At 42.7% G+C, this 23,695-nt stretch overlaps 2 protein-coding genes across 3 annotated transcripts; one reads left to right on the top strand and one right to left on the bottom strand.

Moving 5' to 3' along the window:
- Positions 1–1,943: 1,943 nt before the first annotated feature.
- On the bottom strand, positions 1,944–19,490 carry papolg (poly(A) polymerase gamma). 2 transcript variants are annotated; one of them, XM_070915604.1, is made up of 24 exons: positions 14,705–14,721; positions 13,751–13,909; positions 13,524–13,590; positions 13,311–13,392; positions 11,738–11,847; positions 10,656–10,709; positions 9,961–10,072; positions 9,625–9,714; positions 9,176–9,314; positions 8,993–9,065; positions 7,212–7,332; positions 6,866–6,950; positions 6,073–6,126; positions 5,694–5,813; positions 5,271–5,380; positions 4,730–4,851; positions 4,456–4,613; positions 4,181–4,281; positions 3,806–4,008; positions 3,604–3,687; positions 3,442–3,501; positions 3,197–3,300; positions 2,979–3,082; positions 1,944–2,119 (listed from the first exon to the last, which is right to left on the bottom strand). In XM_070915604.1, exons 1-24 carry the CDS (start codon positions 14,719–14,721, stop codon positions 1,944–1,946), a joined length of 2,505 nt encoding a protein of 834 aa, XP_070771705.1. The 2 variants fall into 2 exon arrangements, with proteins under 2 accessions (XP_070771705.1, XP_070771706.1); XM_070915605.1 differs by lacking the exons at positions 1,944–2,119; positions 2,979–3,082; positions 14,705–14,721 and adding exons at positions 15,737–15,755; positions 19,481–19,490 and having other exon boundaries at positions 3,193–3,300.
- haao (3-hydroxyanthranilate 3,4-dioxygenase) lies at positions 17,627–22,771 on the top strand. Its single transcript, XM_070915606.1, has 10 exons — positions 17,627–17,718; positions 17,840–17,918; positions 18,704–18,787; positions 19,546–19,652; positions 20,798–20,887; positions 20,973–21,016; positions 21,117–21,262; positions 22,007–22,075; positions 22,184–22,266; positions 22,380–22,771. Exons 1-10 carry the CDS (start codon positions 17,627–17,629, stop codon positions 22,450–22,452), a joined length of 867 nt encoding a protein of 288 aa, XP_070771707.1. The 3' UTR covers positions 22,453–22,771.
- The last annotated feature ends 924 nt before the right edge of the window (positions 22,772–23,695 follow it).

Raw genomic sequence — 23,695 nt, 5'->3', positions numbered from 1 at the left:
TCCACCCGCTCCGAAGAAGCATCACTTTATACTTTGTTGTGTACATATATCTTCTGTGCTGAAATCAAACACAAAGTCACCCAGCTATAGACTGGAAAGATGGGAGGGTTGGGGCCCAAGGCAGGACAAAAAAAAAAAAAAAAAAAGTTGTCTCCTGACCCCTCCCACCCCACCCCACCGTGGCCCCAGGAGACGCCTTTTAAGAACCTCCACAGGAGGCGCAGAGGGTAAACACCCAAAACGAAGGGAATTCTGTCTCTCTCCAACACGCAAACACAACCATCTATGCATGCACGCACACTTGCTCGCACACACATACATACATATACACACACACACACACACACACACACACACACACACACAAACCAGCACAACTCGTCAAAAAAAAGAAGCTTCGAACCATTTTTTCACTAAGCACCACAAAGTCTTTCATGGACACAAAAACAACCAGGACCTGGCTCCATCAGGAACAAGCTTCACTAGCAAACAGACCACGTCGTGAACTGGTGGGGGTGGTGATGGTGGTGGTGGTGGGGTGGTAGAGGGGGGGTCAAGCTGTTTCCCGAACAAAATGACTTTTGTTGTTCAGCCCACCTGATGGACTACGGGTTCATTTTAGGCGGCAGACGATCTGTGAATCACAGGGACGTCCACAAAACGGATGTTCTAACACTTTCTTAAGACTGTCCGGCGCTCACTTTTCGTGTGTGTCAAGCACACCTATCTGACATCCAGAGCTTAAACACACCAGGAAAAGTAAGCAGAAAACTCTTTTAATCCAAGAGGAACAACAGGCGTGACACCGTACAGGAGGATTAGCAGTAGCATTTTGATATGTTCTGTGCTAACCCTTCCAAGAGCTAAACAATAACTGAAAGGCGTCAGACCCATTTCATCACTTCCAGAAAATGCACGATGGTTCCCGTTGTCTTGAGGATAATATATATATATATATTATTATTTTTTTTGCTCTTACCGGCACTGATGTTGTCACTGGGCGTCTATGGTCACCTACACACTGCAAGTCCAATACTAACCTGGAGTCCTCGTCGGGTAGTCGTGGTGGTCCAAAGAGTTGTGTGATTTCCGTCATATCCAAGCAAACCCTCAATAAAGCCTCCCTGCAACTGTATCCAAACCTATACAGTGTTTACAAAAAAATATCCAGGGCTCCAGACACATTTCTTTTGGGGACAAGCAACAGAGAAAAACAAAAAAAATTACAATTTCTTTTAACTTTTTTTTTTTTTTTTTTTTTCCTTTTTAGATAAAACTACAATAGAATGGTCAAAAGACTTAAACAGTGATATTTTGCTCTTTTTTTTTTTTAAGACAAAAAAGTTATGTACATCAACATTTACTGTACAGGTTTCTGTTTGGGAGAAAAAGAAAAGAAAAACGAAAACAAAACAAAACAGCGTACACCAGAAGTGTGTGTAGCAAGCGTCGGTAAATGTTTTGGGCTGTTTTAAAACACGCTAATGGGGAAAAAAAAAACAAACAAAAAAAAAAAATGGAGAAAAAGAAATGAAAAGAAGAACAGCACATTTTCCATCTGTACTGTGTACGTTTTTAAACACTGAGGGAGAAGACGCGTAAAAAAAAAAAAAACAAACAAAAAAAAACACAAACAAAACAAAACTGTTGCTTTAGTTCTCATGTCAGATATCTCCGTGACTGTTGTGTTAGATGCCCTCTGGCTGTGAGCGGAACAGAGGGCGCTGACAACATCTGCTTTGACCAAATCACCTGTCCACTGGCAAATCTGTAATCTCTGAAGATTTGGAGGTGAGGTGTCCCGTCCTGCTGCTTCACACTGGAGACTGACTGACCTGAACACACTCTCCCTTGTCCCTGTGTGAAGTCAACTTCTTGGTGTTTGACTTAACTGTAAAGCCCCACCTCTTGTGTATGCATGAATCCAGTCTACAGTCGCGTGTTCAGGCTATGTGGATTCTGGCCTTCTCTGTTTCTTTCAGCCTCTTGGCCTGCTCTTCCAGGGAGGGGGAGTGGGGTCTCTTGGAGGCCGCTCCGTTCAGCGGGTCAGACCCTCGGCTCACTAATGTGGGGATGGAGCTGCCGACGGGCGGCGCCGCGTGTTTGGATGCCACGTGTTCTGCGGAGAGAAACAGAGGGACGGAAACATTTCGTTTGTGTCTTTTTTTTTTTACAAAAATGCGTCGTTAGTTTTACTGTAGTCACATTTTAGTCATTTGATTCTTGTAAAACATGTAAGTCTACTTTTTGTCAATGAAATCTTAGTCTCGGTTTTGTCATGCATTTCTAATTCCATCGCCAGCTTTGTTGTGTACAGTTACTGTGGTTACATGTGCCGTTCTTGTCCATCACAAGGTTGGTGGAAAAGGCACCATATACTTGTTCAGAGCAAACGGATTCAAAGTTCATACACGCAGATCCCGTGTCCCTCTGCTCTGCAGTCATGCAACAGACTGAGCGACGTGTGCGTGGCTGGATCATCTGTTCGTTGTCTGGGTTTAACTTAAGACAAGCAGCTAAAATGTTAGATAACGGACAAAACCGTTCCTCTGGGAGCACATCCATCTTTAAAGACAAAAACTAGCTGCCTGAAAGTAACATCAACTCATGTACTCTATGGATATTACTAATGGTATGTTAAAGCTATTAAAAATAAATGTCGCGTGCATGTTTTCTTGGTTTGTTCAAGCTGTTCTCTTGCGGTTTTAGTGGGATTGTAGATGCAAGCAGTCCGTAAGTCTGTTGGCTTATTAGTGCAGCAGGTCAAGCAGCTTAACAATCAATTGTTCATTCGGCCATCTTTCACAAAGTCATTTAGTTATTATTCATTGATGGATTTGTCTCGGAAAAAGGGCTAATCAATATTTCTTGTCATGGTTTTCCTTTACAAAATGAACTCTGGGTATAAAACAAATCTTAGTGATGAATTACTAGGAGTCACAATCGACTAGAAAAAAAAAAAACAATCAGACACTCACTTGAGCCAATGACAGGAATGGACATGCCCTTTTCTTCGCTGCCAGGGGCTGGAGCGTCAGAGCTGAGTGTGCCCTCAAACACTGGGGGCTTGGGAGGTGTGATGCTACATTCAATTGAAACAAGCAGGCAGAGACGGACAAAGTTAGGTTGAGTTAAACTGCTGGGGAAACCAAATAACAAGAAACAACTGGTGCCGGGAAAGACAGTCCAAGCTCACTTGTGGCGGTTGAGGGCCAGTTTAATGGAATTTTTCACGACGCGACAAGTGTTGCTGGCTGGGAGAGGCGAGGAGGCGTCGGGCAGCTCCATGCTGGGAAGTCTCTGAGGAAGGAAACGGCCGCATTCGCTTGATTTAAAATCATTCAATAACTGCTTTAATGAAACCCAAGTCCACCAAATACAGATTCAAATCGAGCCGTTCGGGTATAAAACAAAGCTAATGGTTTACAAAGGAGACGTTACCTGTGTTCTTGAGGTATCAATGGTTGGAATGGGCTTAGCCTTTGATCCAGAAAGGGGGGTCTAACGGTGAAGAGAGACAACATGTGAAAAACGTGTTGTTTCGTCTGGTTTTACACAGTGAATGGAAGCAGACAGAATAACTAAATAATAAATAACACCTACAGTATTGGGTCCTTCTCCATGTGGGTGGGAGTCAGAGGATGGTGGATATGGCTCTTTAAATGTAGAGTCATCATTGGACACCACCTGCAGCAAAAACAGTACAGCATGACCGTTAAATGGCATTAAATCCGCCATTAAGTTCGTATATCAAAAACCGTAAAAGCCGTAAACTCCTGCCCTGATCTGAGAACAGCCACTTCACCTCTGCGTCTTTGTGCCTCTTGGCCAGGTCCTCTTGTGTAGGCGAGTGTGGTCTCTTGGCAGGGGCTCCATTGACGGAGTCCTCCAGGCCGTTGGGCTCCTCTCTGGGGCTGCTGGTGGCGTTGGGCTGCACCTCGCCGCTCAGCACCGTGGTGACGGTGCTGCTGGCTGGTGGGGAAGCAGGCTTTGCTTTAACCGGAGGCTCTTCAGAAGGAGAAGGAGACACAGACCGGAAGAAATGAGATCAGGATGATTTAGGCAATGGGACTGTCAAATCATACCATAGGACTCTTATGACACCTATGCCAGTAAGGAAAATCTATACTTAATAGATAGTGTGTGTGTAATAGTCAGTGGGAAAAAAAACACGACTCACTCGAGCCGATGACAGGGATGGACATGCCCTGGTCTTGAGCAGCTGGTGCCGCGCTGGGCGCTGGGGAGCCCTCCACAAAAAGCTGCTTGGGAGGGCTGACGCTGTAAAACACAGAGACGAAAGACAGTATTCACTTAGCATCATATTGTAGATTTGAGCCTGGTAAACTATAAAAAAGTAGCAATATGTGGCAAAGAAAAATGTGTTTGAATAGAACACATGAGTTGAAAAAAAAAAATGGAATGCTCTCACAAGAATATAGAGGTCTATCATACCTGTCATCTGTGTCAGACGCAGGCTTGCAGGGTTTGCTGGTTGGGGAGCTAAAGGGAGTCCCAGAGTCTGTGTCTCTGGAGCTGTCCAGATGACTGCTGTCCAGAGAGATCCGCTTAGAGCTCCCCCCGTTAGAGCTACGGTTCAACTCGGCTATGCTCTGCAGGAAAGACAAAGAGGAACAATATTAAGAACCACGTTTACCGTGTTTAAAAAAAAAAAAAAAAAAAAGATCAAGGCTCGGTCCCGACGTGGACGGCAGGGCGATGGTCTCACCCTCTTCTTCTTCTGCACCAGTTCAGGAGGAAGGTACTGGTGGAGCTGTTTCTTCTTCACATGCGTTGCTTCGATCTTCATCCCGTCCTTCAGCATGTTGATGTTGTTGGCTTGTCTGTACACTGCAGAGAACAAACGTGCCACGTTAACGTTCACTGACCACCGGCATGAATGTATAAAGATTCTTCTTCTTAGCGTAGTCCAGGTGACCGCTGGCCATTGCTTCCATTTTGAAACTTGAACACTAGACACTGCTGAATTGATATTTACAAATACATCTCGCAGTGACAGAAGGGCTGACACATAGGGCTGAGGGATGGGTAACATTCTGTATCGTCTTGAAGAGAAAGTGAATTCTGCTATGAACCCAGGGAACTACAGCTCATGCATTGAGGCTATTCGATGTAGCGACATGGCTTACACCTCTGAAAGCCATGTCGCTACAGAAAATGATCTTATTATAACATGTTCAACTATTTCATACAGCCTATTTGACCTTAAATGTTGGACCACAACAGTAAGTGATGTGGTAGGGACCTACCCGTGTCTGTGAAGGACTGGATGTCGTACGTCAGGTCAATGTTCACACTCTCCGCGTTCTCCACTTTCTTGAAGATGATCCCAATGAACCACATGGACACAAAGTCGTTCCTGTTGCAGAAGCACACAAGGAGCAAAATGTAAAGAACTCGTGCTGATTTCAGACCATATTTTTGAACATGCTTGTGGTGGAAACGCATACACAAGTCAACCAATTCCGCGATTTCATGACTCACTGACTTGCACTAGCATTGGTCACACATGTCAACAGGAACCATGTTCCAGTTGTTCAAGGACAAACAAACAAAAAAAACGTGCTGAGTGACCCTAGAAAAGGTCTGACTAATGATTAGCAGGATTTGCCTTTACTAATCCAAAACTCTCTCACTGAGCTGTCGGCATGTATGGATTACACTGGACTCACTCGTTGCGGTTCTCTTTGGACCCAGGGAAGGACTGGGGGTTGACATGAGCCAGGGTGATGTACTCGTTCCTCTCCAGGTTTCCCACCAGAACGCGGATCTTTGACTCCACCAGACCGATCCTGAGGGAAGACATCAGGATGCGTTCACGCAGGTGTCGCTAACAGAAGTTCACCTTCACAGTACTGCAGCACAGTTTCCTGCCTCCATCACTTCTTCTTTTAGTTGGGATTCTATTTATTTCTTTGTTATGTTGTGTGCACGATGTGCTGCACACTCAGAGCTGCACGCCAGTCGGCTGAGTTGAAATATTCAGATACAGTTTAAACGGGAGAGGGTGGTCTTAGAGACCTAGTAGAAATCCAGCCCTCTGACACTCACCATTCTAAGTGGTTTTCTTCTGTGGATGCACTGGCAGTCAGAACGATGTAGTGCCTGCAGAGCAAAACAGAACATTAGACAAGATGTAGAGTAAGTCAATCCAACAGACATCATCATGCTTATACAGGGACTGGCAGCAATATGGCAACGTTTGCAAAACCCTCTGAACCCCTACTGCGCAGGCACAATGATCTCATGTGCAGCCCTCTTTACATCCTTACATATAAGATTCATCAATCTTAATTCTTGCGCTTATGCAGTATTAATCGTTTAACTGATGTGATTCAGCAGCATTTTGATAATCAATCACACCAGTGCTCAGGTGACTAATGTAGCTCCAATGGCGGAGGAGCAGCAGCAGAACCAGACACAAAACAGCCTGCTGCGTGGGAGGAACCTTCACAAACATCATGAGTCGACCAAACTTCGCTGACCACAGTTAGGATGAGTCAGATCTGCCCAAGCCCCAAAAAGTGAAAACAATAAGTTGTTCGGAAAAAAAAAAAAAAAAGAAGAAAAAGAAAAAAAAACCTTGCATCATCCGGTTTTGGTCTATGGCCTGACAAAACTGTTAATGTCACACAAGCAGTTCATTATCACTGACTTCTACTCTGCATACAACTTGCATGTTAAAGAATTGTGATCTCAGTTCTGAGGATACCATGACTGCCATATATATATATATATATATATATATATATATATATATATATATATATATATATATGACAATACGCGTTTTATTCCTCTTGTTCCACCCATCAATCCTTTAACTGACAAAATCAACACCTACTTGTACTTTTGGAAAAAGTTGGGCGGCTCGAAGAGCTTGGGCCATTCTGCTTTTCCCTGAAGAATCTCATCTGTGACGCTGAGGCCTGTTCACACCAGACAAAGACATTATCAGGCTTGACAATTCAACATTCATACACAAGACACCATATAATGTAGTTTTTTTTTTTTTTTTTTTACAGAGTTAGTAGTAGCTAAGAATGAGTCATTTACATTTCTCAGAGGACAGATATGTACTTTTACCATCGCCTTTCACAAAACTAGATGGCGGGATTTTAAGAGCTGGAAAACCAGGTGAACAGATATTTAAGTTTTCAGTGTCGTTTCTTTCACGCAGTCTGCATTACCGTATTTGAACTCCTCGCTCATGATGGTGCGCGTTGATGTGGAGACGTTGTACGTGGAGTTCTGCTGGGGGTAGGCAGGGGTGATGATGGGCATCAGGTGGTATCGGTCAGACGGGTTCACCTAAAAACACGGCACAGGGGACCTAGATTGGTTTCGCTGCAGAAAAGGGGAGCCTTCACACCGACACGCATGAGCACACTCCTCCCACCAAACTGAACGAGAAGGGCAACTTCACGCCCGCACACAGGGAAAGGTCTGTAGCGTACACATCCCCACGCACACACAGGGTACATCCCAATTCACTTTACGGTCTTCACGTCTCCCTCTTTTGCATTTTTTCCCCACTCAAGTGACGCGAGGGAAGGAGGACTCAAGGAACCGTATTTTGAAAGGAGACGTGCTTCCCTCTCCAACATCACGTCTACTGATGTGTCAGTTGCTGATGAAGGCTGCACAGCTGGATCACCTACGCACCTGTGGGCTGCGACAGAGCTTGAATGCAACGATAACGTGACGTACTACCCAAACAGTGAGTCACCACTGTTGGCGGTGTTCATTTTAACCACTTCATTTGAATGTTCTCCATCATGACAACACATAATCGGAAATATTTCATGTTTACTTTGAGCCTTATTATCAACTGCCTGACCAAAACATGCACAACAAACCTTGAATGCCCGCCACTCAATGACCTTGTCCAGTTTTTCTATATATAAAAAAAAAAGGGGGGGGGGGGGGGGGGGGGGGCTATGTGAGAATGCACCCTATGTAGCCATTTTGGGGTGATGCTGTTGGACGCTAACTGCACGACCTTTAAAGCCATTTCTGCCAGCAGCAAAGTCTTTACTGAACTAAATGTAGTGCAGAAACAAGGAATTGCATGGTAAACGTTTTAATAGCCTACATTATGATGAGCATGTCTCACAGCAAACAGAAACAATGAAAGGAGCCAAAACATTTGGGGAGTTATAAAAAGGTTACTTTCTGCCCAACGCACGGTGATTATTGGACTGTGACTGAACGGAAACGACACCAATAGATAATTAAAATGTGTTTTATTGCTGAAGGGACACTACAAACATGACACAGCAATTACAACAGCTAGAATGTTTTCAATTAAGGCTGTAGACCCATTCGTTTGGGATCAGTAAATTTATGATATTATTATGAAAAACAGTTAAGACAAAACTAAAGTCAGAACAAATATATCAAAGCCCTGGCCAAGGCAAAAATTAATCTAATGGATAGCCGACAAGAATCAATTAGATAAAAGGTGTCCTTAACAAAAATGTACTGCACTGCACACAGGACTGTTTTTTTTTTTATCTGTCCACACAGGTTTTTGATTGCAGTGTTGCACTGATGTTATTTAAACACAATTGTCAGATCTGTTGTGCTTTTCCATTGCTACTGCATTTTTACTGAAGGACTGTGTCGGTCTGTTAAAAAGACGTCCACGTAGGAAGTCTTCCTTGCTCCAAGCCGCTCTGGGAAGCCTCCTCCGAGCACAGTTAAGGGCATTGGAACTCATATAGGGGACCCGATCAATATCCGGGTCACATGAGGACAGAGGAGTGAGGAGACATGAAATAAGAGAAAATATGTATGTAATGTACCTAATCTGTTGAGCCAACCATAAAACACCAACAGACTTTTCACAACCGAGCAGATTAACTCTGTCCGGATACCGTCTCCTGCGTCTGCACAGCAATACACAAACAAAACAGAGGCCTAACAATATTACAAACATGTGGAAATAAAGCACTGGTGTCCTACTCACTCTAGGATCCCACACAGGTAAATTCAGATTACTGTCCTCAGGCTGTTTCAATAGCACAGGATTTGGCCACTCCCTGTAGGATGGAAATGACAAATGTAGTAAAAATTAGTGAACACTGACATACAGGCTGTGAAACACTGCCCTCAAGTGGAACAGGAAAGTATGAAGTTACTACATCCTCACCATTTGGAAAACACCAAGAAGAATTTGTGGACCAGCGTGGCGGCCACAGCGTTAGGGTAGAGCTGGCAGGTCCTGGCCACCAGCATGGCCCACGACACTCCACCCAGAAACCCCAGCATGTTGGAGTAGATCCCACGACCTGCAGGCAGGGGACACATTACAATAAGGCGGTGGCACCTTCAAAATATTGGTAAGATCCGAAAGATGAGTAGTGTCGGTTTGTATACATGCATACAGGAAAACAATTTCATAGTACACACTAAACTGGGAGGACACCTTTAGGGAGGTAAATGTCTTTTAATTCAACACACAAATGTGTCACTGTTTTGAGCATTTATTTATTTGATATAAAAGCTCTTCAAACTACTGAATGACCCATTGATGCAATAACATACAACAATAAGAGATGTGCAAAAAGTAAATAAAGAAGAAGATTTGAATCCACATACGTTTTGCCCACAGTTTGATGGCTCTCAGTGTCAGCCTGAAGTTTTCTTTGTTTGGCACCAGGTACAAAATTTCATCGGTCACTCGACAGCCTGTAAGACAAAACATCAGACACCAAAAACACTGAGAAAACTCTTAATGTGGAAATTCCAAGTAAGAGACGGTTTAGGTTTCCGAAGAAAACAAACTTGTGTTGTTTAGATTTATGTACCTGCCACGACTAGCAGCTGCAAATGGCATGTACTGTAAGCTTACTCTACTTCTTAAATGTCACTCTGGAAAGATAATATCAGCGTCTCTACATTGGATAACATTCCAAAAGAATACAGGTAGCGTACCGTTAAGGCTGCGGATACACCGAATGTCCAAGTTTCTCAGGATGGAGTCTCCCCTCAGGTCCAGGTTGTCTGGAATGGATTGTAAGGCGAGTCTGGCAAAAAGCAGGTCAATCTGCTCCGACAGACACAGAAAAGGGAGAGAGCGGAGATGAAACACGGTATAAATCACTTCTAGAACCCTGTTTGGGATATAGGGGGGCACTCAAGTGTAAGTTCAAAGCAGTATGGCACAGAAGGATGAGCTATCAAATGGTCCTGTTTAGAAATGCCATCAAGGCAGAATACAAGACTTCAAATGTCAACTGCAACATGCCCAGGGGTTTCAAATGTTTGAGAGATTACGGTTACGTTAATGCTCATCTCGAACACCTTGTGTTAGATCTCCTTTCCTGCTCTGTAGTAGAAGTTTTCATGGACCTGAACTACAAACTGGACCACCAACCTCTGCCTGTTTTAATTTGTACCCATTTTCTTTGTTAAAGTCTGACCCAAATTGGAAAGCAAAACAATCATCATTTGCACAGCCATTGCAGCAGACAGTTACAGCTGAAGGGTATTAATCTTTACAATCGCGGTCCTGCCTATGCCTAACAGTACAAACACATGACCTATACAAGCGTGGTCAAAATGCATTTAGTTATGCAATACCCCTACATGTAGACAACACACAACATTGGGATCTCAAAGTGACTTACCTCTATTCCGTCAAATTTGAATTTTATCACCGGTACAAAAGCGTCCTCGACAGCCTTGAAAAAGCACCCAAAGGAGACAATGTCACCAACAAATCTGAGACAAAGCCAAGTCACATGGCTGACTGACATTATCATGGAAGGAAGCTACCACCAAATGAACAAGAGGTGAACACCAGAACACAGAGCTTGCAGACAGTGATATCCAAAGACATGTCAAGTGGTGCCTCTAGCATACTACTCCTTTAGAATGTCACCTTCAGTGCTTTGAAATGTTTGAAGACGGCTGAGAACGGTGTTCAATGAGGGCGGGTTCAGATTCATAAAACATGAGAATAGCATGTGAGTGGGATTTATGGAATGTCTTTGGAGACCAGGGCTTCAAAAGAACCACAGGGTTGCTCTGGGTAACATTTAACCACCAGTTAAAGTGCACTCGGCTGCTCCACTGAAAGTTCCGCTATGCAGTTTTGGATACCATGAGCAAGATGATAATCTAATTTTTTTCTTTTGGAAACTGCAAGTAAACACAAACAGCCAATTTGATAATTGTATTTAAATATAATGTAGTGTCACAACAATAAACTAATAAAGGTGTGTGAACACTTTTCCATCGTGTGCATGGGTGTTAATAAATACACACACCTTGGGAAATTAACACTGATTATCAGCAGACCTAATGACACCACAGGCAACGCTCCCTGCTGATCTGCTGAGACGTTACTACATTATTACTCACTCTGGTGCAGTGCTTTCTTGTTCCTCTACCTATTCAGCAAAAGTAAACTTGGACTCAGCCATACAGAAGCAATCCAGCAATCTATAGCAGTGTTAGGTGTAGCTCTGCATTCCCAGTGAACTCTGCTCTCCTGGAGAGTGTTCTCCCCCAGGAGCAGTGACGTAAGCAGTCTGTTGATCTTGCATCTTTGTCACTGAAAAAACTTTTGACTGACCTTTCGTCATTGGGAAACATGGTGGTTCCCCCTCAAAATGACTTGAGAATTGTGGGACTTTTTTCACAGGGGCCTATATATAAGTACATTTGTTCCCTTGTGCTTTAAAGACAAAATGCCACAGAGACTTACCCTCAGGTCTTTGATCTCTTCGTGCTGTTTCAATTTCTCAAAGAAAGACTGGAAAAAGTCACTTCTCTCTACATGGCGTGGAGCCACACATAAGGCATCAATATCAGCTCCTGGAAGAAAAGGTAAGATTGCCATCTGTGTTACCCAGTAGGTTAAATGGTTAATGACTTCAGTAACAATCTGATAAGTAAACTGAACAAAGTTGCGGCACTCAGGGCTAAAGAGAGTTCATGAAATAAAACAACAAGTCGAGCAGCTGAGGTGAAGTGCAGTAACTTTTGAATGTTGTTTTCTATGACTTCAACTGAAATCCTGGCCTTGCTTTGGACAGTCCTTGCCTATAAAATGTTAACGGTTTAGATGTTTTTTAACAAATAAAAACCACACATCAGAGCTGGTTTTGCTAGACACTGATGACCTCTAGCGAACCCTGTAAAAGGCAGGCAAAAATGAAAACAATGTCAAGTATTTGTTTGAAAGGTTTGTAAAACTAGAGGCGAGTGTAAATCTTCCATCTGCTGTCCTGACACCATATCCAATTCTCCATACCAATGCTTGTACATCTTTCACAGGGTTTCAAATTCCAAAAAATTGTGGGGTCCCACAAATTCGTTTTTAGTATTTCGTATTTACTGTGAAAGATATGTTTATATTCTACAACGATAGCAAAAGTTAAGCCAATTCAATTTAGATTATCTGTATGAAACACAAATGTTTGGATGGGATTTGGGCAGCTGCTCTTTATCTTAAGCAAAAACTAAAACACAGGACTTCAAATGCAGCTTTCAACCAAAAACAAATAACTTTGCTGAAATCGAAGGAATGTGACTTTCAGCTCACAACTGCAACGTGAAGAAGTTCAACTGATTTAATGGAACATAATGTGGCAGTTTTCACATTTGATTTATCCAGAATTGTAATGGGCTGTTAGAAGCAAAGCATTGGAAATTGCTCAGGGGTTATATAGCTCAATCAACCAATGAATAGAATAACTCAATCACAACCAAATTGTAGATTAGCTTGGAACATCTTCACTTATTCAGATTAATGGCACACACTATAGTTTGATGAATTTGTTTTTATAACTTCATTTAAAAAGTCTATCTTTCTATTATACATGTAGATGTACATTTATTTAAAAATCATTTTTACTTTTGAATCTCACTTGTTGTGTTTGTTGTTTAAAAGCAAGGATGCACTCCGATTCACACCAATGCCTTCAGTCTATACTGAGCCAATGTTTACCAGCATTCATACCCCAAAACCAGTCTTTTCAAAAACATTCTCAATGGCAGAGGAATATGACAATGCTGGCCTCGTGCTTTAGTGTGGTCAGGGTGAACTGAGCTTTTCAAAAACAATGACGCATGCCTGCTTAGGCAAGGTCGAGCGCTGCGTGTCAGTAATGTCCCGTTACCTCCGTCTCCCTTTGAATGCAGAGACAACCAATCACACAGTACAGGTGTTGTCATTAAAGTGTAATGTTGTCAGTCACCTTCCCGGCATAAAATACAGATTTGATTGATGTCACTGCAATTCATGAACACAATACTAAATTATCAACTAGACATACCTTTAGTGTGCACTCCAAGTCGGTACGAACCAAATGTAAATATCTTGCCCCCAACACAGCTTATAGCTGATGGTGGAAGGTTCTGTAGAGGAGAGAGGCACAAACAGTGAGGTCAGTATGACATTTTCCCTCTTTGTGGCACAACGATAGAAGGCTTTAGTGCCACTGATTTGATAGTCACCATTAATCCTGGCATTCAACACCAGAACCTACCTTTAATTCACTGATCTCTGCGATCCATTCTTTAACAAAGTTATTCAACTTCCCAAGAACTGCAAGTCTGAAGAGGAGACACAACCTTTAGCAGGTGCTTCATTCACAAAAACACCCCTTATGTATATTCAAGCACCACGCCATCTACATTTAGTTACCACAAAGACGTGAACACACACAAAATGCAGCACAACAGCAGCCTCTGAGAAGCTTTGAAGTGTCCTCACCTATGGTTCAATTCCTCTTCATCTTCAAACACCCCAAAAGGTTTCATAGCATCACAGAGCTTCTGGGTGTACTGGTGGTCTATTTCTCGTGGGGGTGCAAGGCTAATGGCAGAGGTGATGCCATAGTGTTTCTGAGGCTGCTGCCCACCAGGCATGGTGCTGCGAGGGAACAAGGCGCAATACATGAAATGACAGCTACTACACAACGACACTTCACGCTACTACGTTCATTTTTTTTTTCATGTCATGGTTTCTCAAACTCTGTCTTAAACAATGAACAAGACGTGAACTGACGATTCGTTACCAAGTTCAGACATTTATCAGCCACAGCTAAAATGTGAAAGGTGTTATTCTTTCCCTGCTTCTGTTCATCTCCTCTCTACTGCCGCGAACCCATGTGTAAACACTTAGCTACATGCTCTGACAGCAAAGTGCTAAATTTACACTACTGAAACAACAAGCGTATTAATGACTCCATGGCTGCAATTGCAGTTGCGTTGTGCAATTCCAAATCTGAGAAGTGAGTTTGCCAAAATTGCAGAGACGTGTTTGAAATGTGCTATAATTCAACCTAAACTGGCGGCGAACGAACGTTAGCTGAGAAGCTACAAACAGGTTGGAAGCGCTAACAAATTTAGCTAATTTAGCAAGTTAGCAAACGCTAGCTGCTACGGAAGAATTGGTTTTACTAATGTCTCACTTTCCAGTTCGACCTATTTGAGAGTTGACATTTTCTCAAACAAAAACAAGTGAAATCCGTTAGTTTTGTTAGGCACATTTACACCATAGTTACCCCACAACAAACACGCGAGGAAGCCAACACACGATGGCTGCAGGCCTTGTTTAGTTGTTGTGACAGTTGGCTAACGTTAGCTTTTAGCCTATTCTTTAGGACTCTCTTACACGCGAACAAAAATGATCATAAATGGGAAATGTGCCACATGCATGACTTACCTTGACATTTCTTTCATGACACTCTAAAAAGCTTGCACCGTTTCTCTGCTGTAAACCCGTAAAAAAACTAAGAAAGTCAGCAAGTGGAAATGATAACAGCCTCGACCTGATTACAACAATGGTCACTTTCCAGAGAGCAGTTCAAACCTTCCCACTGAACCGGAATCACTTCTTATAAGATAACGTATCAGCTCGTGATCCTGAAAGAATATTCATATCTAATTCATTTACAAAACGCACAGGCTTTTTGGGGGGGTGCTAGCAGCTAAACGCGCGTTTAATTGCTGTTAGGCCCTTTTTTTAATTCAAAACTACAAATGTAACGGCGTTTGTTGGGACAACGTCTGCGTGCAAGCACGCTGAGCAACCATCGTCAGGAGGCGGGCACCGCCTCACGCACTGGGGCCACGAATCACGTGACCACCGAGGCCTGATTCTGCTGAGCCCGACACAATCCAGCACAGCTAGCTGCGACGTGTTGCCCACACTTGTCTCACAAGGTGGGTTGGAAGTCGTAAATGCGAGACATATCAAGACATTTGATATTGTATATATTTTTTTTATAAATGAGGTAGCATAAAAGCTAAAGTATAATACTTAGGTGACGTGGGTACGTTAGGCTACGTCGGCAAATGTATCTAAGCTAATACTGGCTATGTTTGTTAGCCTGTTGGTACTCCTGTGATGTATTCAGCATATTTTAAACGTCAGTATTTCTTCGCTGCACAAAACCTTTTTGAAACCAACTAAATGTTAAGGAGAAAAATGCGTGTAAAACAATACATTTCATTAGTGAGTAGTGCATTTCTGCGTGCAAAATAAAGCTTGCATGTCTTTAAAGTAAACTTGTGTGTTGTGATCAATGCTGTTGTACACTGTTGTGTCCACCAGGGAGCACCCCCTCACAGAAAAACAGGATATATTGAGGGAACCTTATAATGGTATAAAACAAAAAAAGTGACTACGAGAATGAATGATGGGGTGGACTAATATGTAAGTGTATGGCCAGTAACTGTAACAGGCCATAATTACCTGTTTGGTGTAGCTGATACTAATACTATAAGCTATTACAGACTCTTGCTACTGGGAACATTGAAGAGGACAATAAAGGTTAACTTTTAGGCTTACTTTTTAATCAATTTATTTTTCCACTGTCAATAAAATGTACTTAACACAGGAAATTTATTATACATGCACTGTTCATCCACAGTCAAAGAGAAACAGCAGCTATTATAAGAAAGGGCTTCACATTTTGGGACATAACTATTGGCTGACATTTTATTATTGAAACAATGACAATAATTCATTTTCCATTTTTCTGGAGGACATTACGCAATATTTTTCATTCGTGCCTCCTTTTTCTCAATTCACATGACTATGTATGAGAAATGAATCTGTGAGCTGCTATCAAAGGTGTCAGTATCAGTTTGGTACGGTGGGAGGTGGCATTTGTGGGTCCTCCGGGGATATGATGGGGTGGTGGATAAAGGAGCTCCACAGATGGCAAGAGTTCCGTCCCAGAGAAAATGGAAGGGGTCGCCATGATGGGACTGATGTTGGCCCTCTTCCCTCTCCACCAACTCCTTCGTGTCTTGCTGTGTTTTACCTAGAGGTCATTCTTGTCACAGTATCCAGCAAAACATTTCTCACTGAGCCGCCAAAAGGACTTTACCGAGACAGAGAATGGGTCAGTGGACACCCAAATGTAGTAGATATGCCAACATACGTATTAAAAAGAAGGAAAACTTCTAAAGGAAAAATTCTAATGTTCAAATTGCTATTATTTAAATGTCTCAAATGTTAAATGTATCACTTCAAATAATGGAAGCCAGGTAGTAGCCGTATACTGGTAATCACAGGGTGTTCAGGTATATAGAAAAATAGAGTTTATGTGAACATTTTAGCTATTTACCCGATAAAGTGTTTGTTGAAGTGAAATGTCACATCTCGCACTGTGAACAGGTATTCTGGAGCATGTGCCAGTGTTTAACGTCTCCTGGTAACTGCTACACTTTGAAGTCTTTGACTTGACATTGTTGAAAAGTACCGCCTGAACACACCGTCAGCTTTGGTCCGTGTGATCTGATACTACTTTGAGATCTGAGATGACTTTTTTTGGCGGGAAGGCCCGGCTCTGCATGTAAGGTTCCCTGAAGAACCCACTGCTTTTATCTAATCGCACCAGGTCAAGCAGCTCTTTTTTTTTTTGTGGAGCAAGTTGTGGCAATATGTAAGTTCATAAACACAATAGACACGTATTAAGTACAAACATTGTTTTAAATCATATTGCTAAACATGACAAGACGTAAAATATGACTATAACGTGTATGTAAGGGCAATGTTTTAGCTTAAATATGACATTTGGTTTGAATTGGTCAGCATATTCTTTGCTCAACAGTGTTTTATAACCAGATAACTCATCAAAATCTGGTTAGAACCTTGATGTGCTCTAAGAATGTACATCAAAGGATTTATGGTAGGCTAAGTCAAAAATATTGTGCACATAAAAAATGGTTTTATACTCGTTTTAAACCACAATACATCCCTATTCTCAGCCATTTTAAAGCTTTTTCTTGTGCTATTGCTATGTTGATATTAGTATGTGCTTGTCACCCTCAAGACCTACATCCCTCCGTCAGACAAATGATGTATTGGCTTTCCAGGAGAAACCTACCGCATGTGCGCGGTGGCTGATGCCAGCTTGACCTCATGAGCATGGCAATGGATTCCTGTAGGCCTACAGAGTCACTGCAGGACAACACAAGGTTACTTCACCTCTCAACTCTCTAGAAAATAGGAAACAGAACTCCTCCCCATTTGCACTACACCCACTCCAGCACTTTGGACTCTCTGTGTCAGTCAGATTGTATAAACTAATCAGACCTGCAGACTGTTGCAGAGGGACTTCATACTGCAGCAAAAATGAGCAACAGGCAGACGGCTCTAGTGAACGTGGAAGACTGGATTGCAGAGAACCAGAATGCTTTCCTGCCTCCAGTGTGCAACAAGCTCATGTAAGTCATTTTAGCGGGTTCCTCTTTGCAACTCAGACTGAAAAAAGTATGTAAATCATGATAAATGTACAGTTTCGGTAGTAGTGAGTGCACTGTTGTCTTTGATTCCGATTTCTCTCAGGCACTTTTCCCAGTTGATTATCATGTTTGTCGGAGGTCCCAATACCAGGAAGGATTATCATATAGAGGAAGGGGAGGAGGTAAGAGAGAAGTGCTGATATATTCTGCATGAAGTTTCACTTCCTCCATAGATTATTTAAAGCAAACGCGGAGTTTCCCTTTGACTACAAAAATACAGATCACTTGAGCGTACCCTTTTCCAGCAATTGCACGTCATCAGGAGGAGGAGAGATGTATAAAAGTCTATAGGACTGCTGTTAGTTTAGCCATCAGTTCTTGGTTTAACTGCTTTCCATTCACAGTTGACTCCTAGCTACTTTCAGTTCCCCACATAATAATTAATATTGTTGATGTTGTTGGAATCCTTTGCTGTTTGGCTTTTTGAAGTGTCCAAAGTATAAAGGGTGGTCAGGTGACAGGCACATGCACCGAGCTCAATACTTGAGTGACATTTTTAGAGTTGTGGTCTGCACAATCCTGCGCAATCCTTAATATTTCTTTAATAGTGGCTGATAAATAATTTTGTACTCAATGCAGCAAAACCCGATAGAGTCTTTTCTTATTCCAACACATTCTTTTTACTTGTCAAGCCTGGCGCCTACACTACCCACAATGCAATGCTAATGTAGCCTGGAGCCTCTAGCATCCAGCAGAGATGAGGAGCGGGCTGCAGACATCTGGTCAGCTCACTTCTCTCTGACTCCATGCCTCCAGGTTTCTTCCATTTTCAAACTTGTAGGCTTTACACAAGGCTTTTTTCATAGTAGCAGTAGTAGTAGTAGTAGTACTACTCCCCAACACACTTTGATGTGTAAAATCGGTGCAGTTTCCCTTTAATGCAATACTTCCTTCCACTTTTAAACAGCTGTTCTTCCAGCTGAAGGGGGACATGTGTCTGAAGGTGATTCAAAATGGCGAGCACAAGGATGTGCACATCAAGGAGGGAGAGGTGAGCTCTAACATGCTTTTATATATTCTACATTCTGCATAAGTAGTCAGCATATTAGTACTATATATGGAGTCCACCGTGAGGCGGTACAACTCACTCTGTCACTGCTCCTTTCAATGGTTTGGGACAGAGATACTCAACTTACTTTTGCAGAATGACAGGAGGCCAGGGGCCAGTTGATAAACTAATAGTTAATAGGCCTCAGGCCTTTCTGCCAGAAAGCCTTTCTAACACAGGGTTTACGTTGTGAAACTGAAACTGGTTTAGGCACCAAAACTACTTGGTCGGGTTTAGGAAAAGATCATGGTTTGGGTTAAAATAACAAGTCAATGTTCCCTTTTGGTTTCACATGGGACATGAACAGCAGTGTCCGGGGTGAAAGTCCTGTCTTTCTGGCAGAAAGCCCTGAAGGCAAACTTGTCCCACGTGCCCCCCGCTGGTCAGGTGTCCCAAGTAACAGCCAGGGGACATTATTGAACATTTACTAATTGGTATGAAGAAACAAACAAAAAAATCCCAGCCTGAATCAATTTATTTTCATTGTGAATTAGAAAATAGTCAGCGGGCCACCCGGCGCCCTATCATGGACCAGATTTGGCCGTATCGCTGGTTTAGGATTTTCTTCTTATGAAAATTACCTCCTCATATACAACGCTCCAGTGCAACTTTGTCAATAAAATTAGCGTCCTGAACTTTGTCTCATTCACACAGTTTTCCTCTGTCAGTCTGCATTGCATTCATTCCTCCCCCATTTCTAGATGTTCCTGCTGCCGGCTCGGATCCCCCACTCCCCCCAGAGACAGGCCAACACTGTGGGACTGGTGGTGGAGAGGAGACGGCTGCTGACTGAGACCGACTGCCTGAGGTTAGCTACTCTACCTCTTCCGTTTCTCTCCTTTTTCTCTTCTTAAGTAGATAATAGCAGGGGATACAGGGCAAATAAACCAAATTACAATTACAGGAATATCCAACCTTTAGAGTGTTGGAGGAAAATATAGATACAGCTTTTCTCCGGCGTTTTGATGCATTGTTTGAAACAAAAGAGCAGTTCAGTGAGATCCTGTCTGTGAATTACATTAAATCACAGACTTTGCGTGACAATGACTACACTAATGTCATCACAGGCCAAGTCCGTGAGCCAGAGTGAGTTACCTGATCATGAGATTTGAGTTAGAACATTGTACAAACGCCAAATAAATAAATAAATAAATAAATAAATAAATAATAAAAAATAACTTTTTTGGAGGAAGAAAGACCATTGATATTCTAATCCAAGAATAACTTGTGACTTCACTTAACGTTTTGGTACCTTTTGGATGTTTTCGGTTCAGTTCAATTTTTTTTTCAAAGAAAAGTTATGACAAGTCATGACACTTTACATATAGAGCAGGTCCAGGGCCGTACTCTTCATAATATTCAAGTGAACGGAAACAGATGTCTCTTCTTTGGGAGCAGGATTGAAAATTGCACGTGCAGAAGATTCATTTTGAATTGGTTTGAAATCCGCACGCAGCGTCTACACGTGTGCTAAAAGTCTTGTTATGTGATGCTTGTGAGAGAGGACTGTGCGAAAAGAACCGGAAATCAGCAAGTTGGGATCACTGCGTCGCTGCATTTGAAGTCTTGGAACCCCTTTTTTAGCTTGTGACCCCTTAAAACGATGCAACGTCTGAGCTTGAGACCCCTCTTCACAGGTTGCATTTGTCAGTTGTTGAACCAAAGAGCGGCTTTTTCCCTTATTTTACTGAATATTGTTATACATTGTAATTATCTAGTAATTCACAAAGTCTGGAAAATTAAATATAATTTGGTGTAGCAGATATGTCTTTCTCCGCTGTCCTGTCTTCTTCATCATCTAGTGACCCCTCAGATTTGTGCACTAAACTATAACGTGCAATACAAAGACTCTGACAGACTCCAAATAAACCATAGGATTCAGTGAGAAAGTAGCAAGAGAGACATATATGCAAGAAGCAGCATTAACATTAGCGTGTATGTTGGTGCTTTCAGGTACCACGTGGGCAACACCACCGATATCCTGTTTGAGAAATGGTTTTACTGCCAGGATCTCGGAACCCAACTGGTGCCGGTAATCAAAGAGTAAGACCCCTTCATTGTCATCCACGCGTTTCATCTCCATCAGAGCTGGTTATTAGTTTTAATTGCTGTCGCTTGTTCCCTGCAGGTTCATGGCTTCAAAGCAGTGTGAAACAGGAAAACCTGATCCAAGTGGGTTGCTCTGAAATGCCTCGTGATTCCTGTTAAAATGACCTCAAGGCTAACCCCTGTCACTTTTGAACTGGTGTCATGGTTGTCTCTGGATGAACAGATGAAGTCTTCAGGGAGCCGCCGTTCCAGATGAACACCATGAACGTGATGTCCCCCTTCTCCCTCAAGGACTGGCTGGACAAACAGAGGCCGACCCTGGCCGGCGGCGGGCCCATCGACATGTTCGGAGCTCAGTTTGAGACCGAGGTACCAGGGCTCATGTTCTCGGATGTGTTTTCATAAAGGTTTCAAATTCTTGTTGATCTGTCTGTTTATCTATAGTGCGGATTATTTAAAACTGACACTGAATCCCTTTTGAAGAGATTTTTAATCTTGTTTACTTTGATCATTTGATCAGACAGTTGCTGGTTTAGATCATAATTTGTCAAATCAAGTCAATTCACAATCTGCACAGCATATGACACCCCCTCGATTCGAATAAAGACAGGTCTCGAACAAAGTTAATTTCCTCCTGATTTGTCTGTCGGAAAAAATGCCATTTTATTGTCAGAATGTTCGGAAGATATGTGGCTCGTGAAAAATTTGGTCCAATATTCAATAATCATTAGTCATAATCTGTGCTCACGTTCGGTTGTCCCACAGGAATGACCAGACTCAGGACCTGCCACTGCTCTCCTAAAGGGGCGATGCGGGGGCTTAAACCCCCGTGACACAGATACAGGAAATGACTCTGAGTTGAGCCCTCTCCTCTCTAAACCGTCTTTGCCAGCAGTCCGTATCGCTGACCACTGTCTGAATGAAATGTTTTGGCAAAGCTAAGTGAAACTGAAACGAAATCAGGCAATTTCGGCATTTCCCTGCCGGTGGAAATTCCCCACGACCAAAGCCTGGATGTTCAGGGTTGCGTTACGGATGAAAATAAGTTACAGTGGATCTGATACATTTATAAACCAAGAGATGCAATAATGCCACATCTTATGACCGTGACAGGCAATGGTGTTTGGACCTGGGCAGACAGAGACGTCGGTACGGCAAAGTGACGTGTGGATTTGGCAGCTGGTATGTCCTCTAAACGTGCTCGTCCTTCTGGAGCTTCATATATCCCCCCAATAACCAATGACTCTCAGTTTGTCGGTCTTTCCTGATCACCTTCTCTCCCTCTCTCAGGAGGGATCCTCGAGGGTGACTGTGAATCAGCAGGAGTTCACCCTTTCTGCAGGCGACAGCTTACTCGTTCCGGAACAGAGCCAGTGAGTCGACACTCACCAATTAATGACAAACCCTTCCAGTCAAGTGTTGTGATGACTTCCATACACGGCCTCTTCTTCTTCTTCTTCTTCTTCTTCTTCTTCTTCTTCTGCAGGTACCAGTGGCAGAGAGATGAGGGGACTGTTGCCCTGTTTGTGGTCCAAAACCCTGAGCGGAAGAGACCCTGACCCATCGCTGCTCAATTCACACTCACGCGTGAAATATCGGTATATGTGGGGAGAAGAACGCAGCGTAGGTGTAGTCGTGACATGATTGTGTATCATCGCTTACAGTCAGTGTTGTAAATCGTGCACTCTTTTGTGTGTTAATGAAAGGGAACACCGGGATCAGTGAATCTTCGCCCCCAAAAATCTCAGGGGTGGCGGTCCAATCCCTGGCTCCTGTGTGAAGGCCCGTTGTAAAGAGCTCTCGCCATATCAGTGCTGTATAGGTGCAGTCCATTTACCATATCTTAGAGATATGAGACAAATCAAACAAATAAATATATATCTGTTGAGATAAATTGTGAGTTGTGATCATTTATCTTCACACGCACCCTCCCCTCACGTCCCGATTACCACCGTTTCTTCAGTGTTTTCCCCTCTACTGCAGTGGCCGGGCGTGAGATTAAGTCACTCCATTTCACACAGGAGCCGTGTCAGAGAGCCGCCCCACCCATCTGCCTCGGCACGTAGATTTACTCTGGGAGTCGAAAAGAAAATCACTATCGCTCAACACTGCACATTGCAGCCGCAGTCCTATTTAATCTTATTGGCCGAAATGACGTTAAACACAAGCCTCAACAACATCATTCATGTGTTCTGTGCCAAGTTCAGCTTGCCAGGTTCTTATTTAATCAGCTCCATGTCATTCTGAGGGGGGGGGGGTTGTTTTTTTTTTACAAAGAAACCCAGAACTGACGAGGCATGAGATTTGATATGTGACGCGCTTAGACGTATTTTTCCACTGAAATACAAAACTTGTCTGGCAATGGGTGCAGCTATTGATGACACATAGGGGTAGACTTGTTGTAGGTAAACATCCAATGCAAAAAAGTCACATATTAATGTCAATGTCATCGTAGCCTGTACAAAGAATCAAACTGCTAAAAGAATCAAGTAAAGTAAAAAAAAAACACAAAGACCACTTGCAGGATTAACCACATCACTGTTATCTGGATGTGCTGAAAGGAGAGTTGCTTGTTCACTCGCAGATATGACTTTGGTTTTTGGGGTTGAAGCTATTTACTGATATCGGCTGTAATTGGCCAACACTTTGTATTTCTCTCTCTTTGCACTTTTCACGTTGTGATCATTTTGTTTGTATTCAGTGGCTAGACAGTCCAAATCTGAGCTGTTTCAAACAATGTACATTTTTTTAAAGCAATAGTTTTGACATTTTGGGGAATACACTCCCTTTCTTGCTGAGATT

This window comes from Enoplosus armatus, chromosome 12, assembly GCF_043641665.1.
Source record: "Enoplosus armatus isolate fEnoArm2 chromosome 12, fEnoArm2.hap1, whole genome shotgun sequence".
NCBI lineage: Eukaryota > Metazoa > Chordata > Actinopteri > Centrarchiformes > Enoplosidae > Enoplosus > Enoplosus armatus.
The sequence above is the reverse complement of the archived record's forward strand: the minus strand, read 5'-3'. Positions and strand labels throughout refer to the sequence as shown.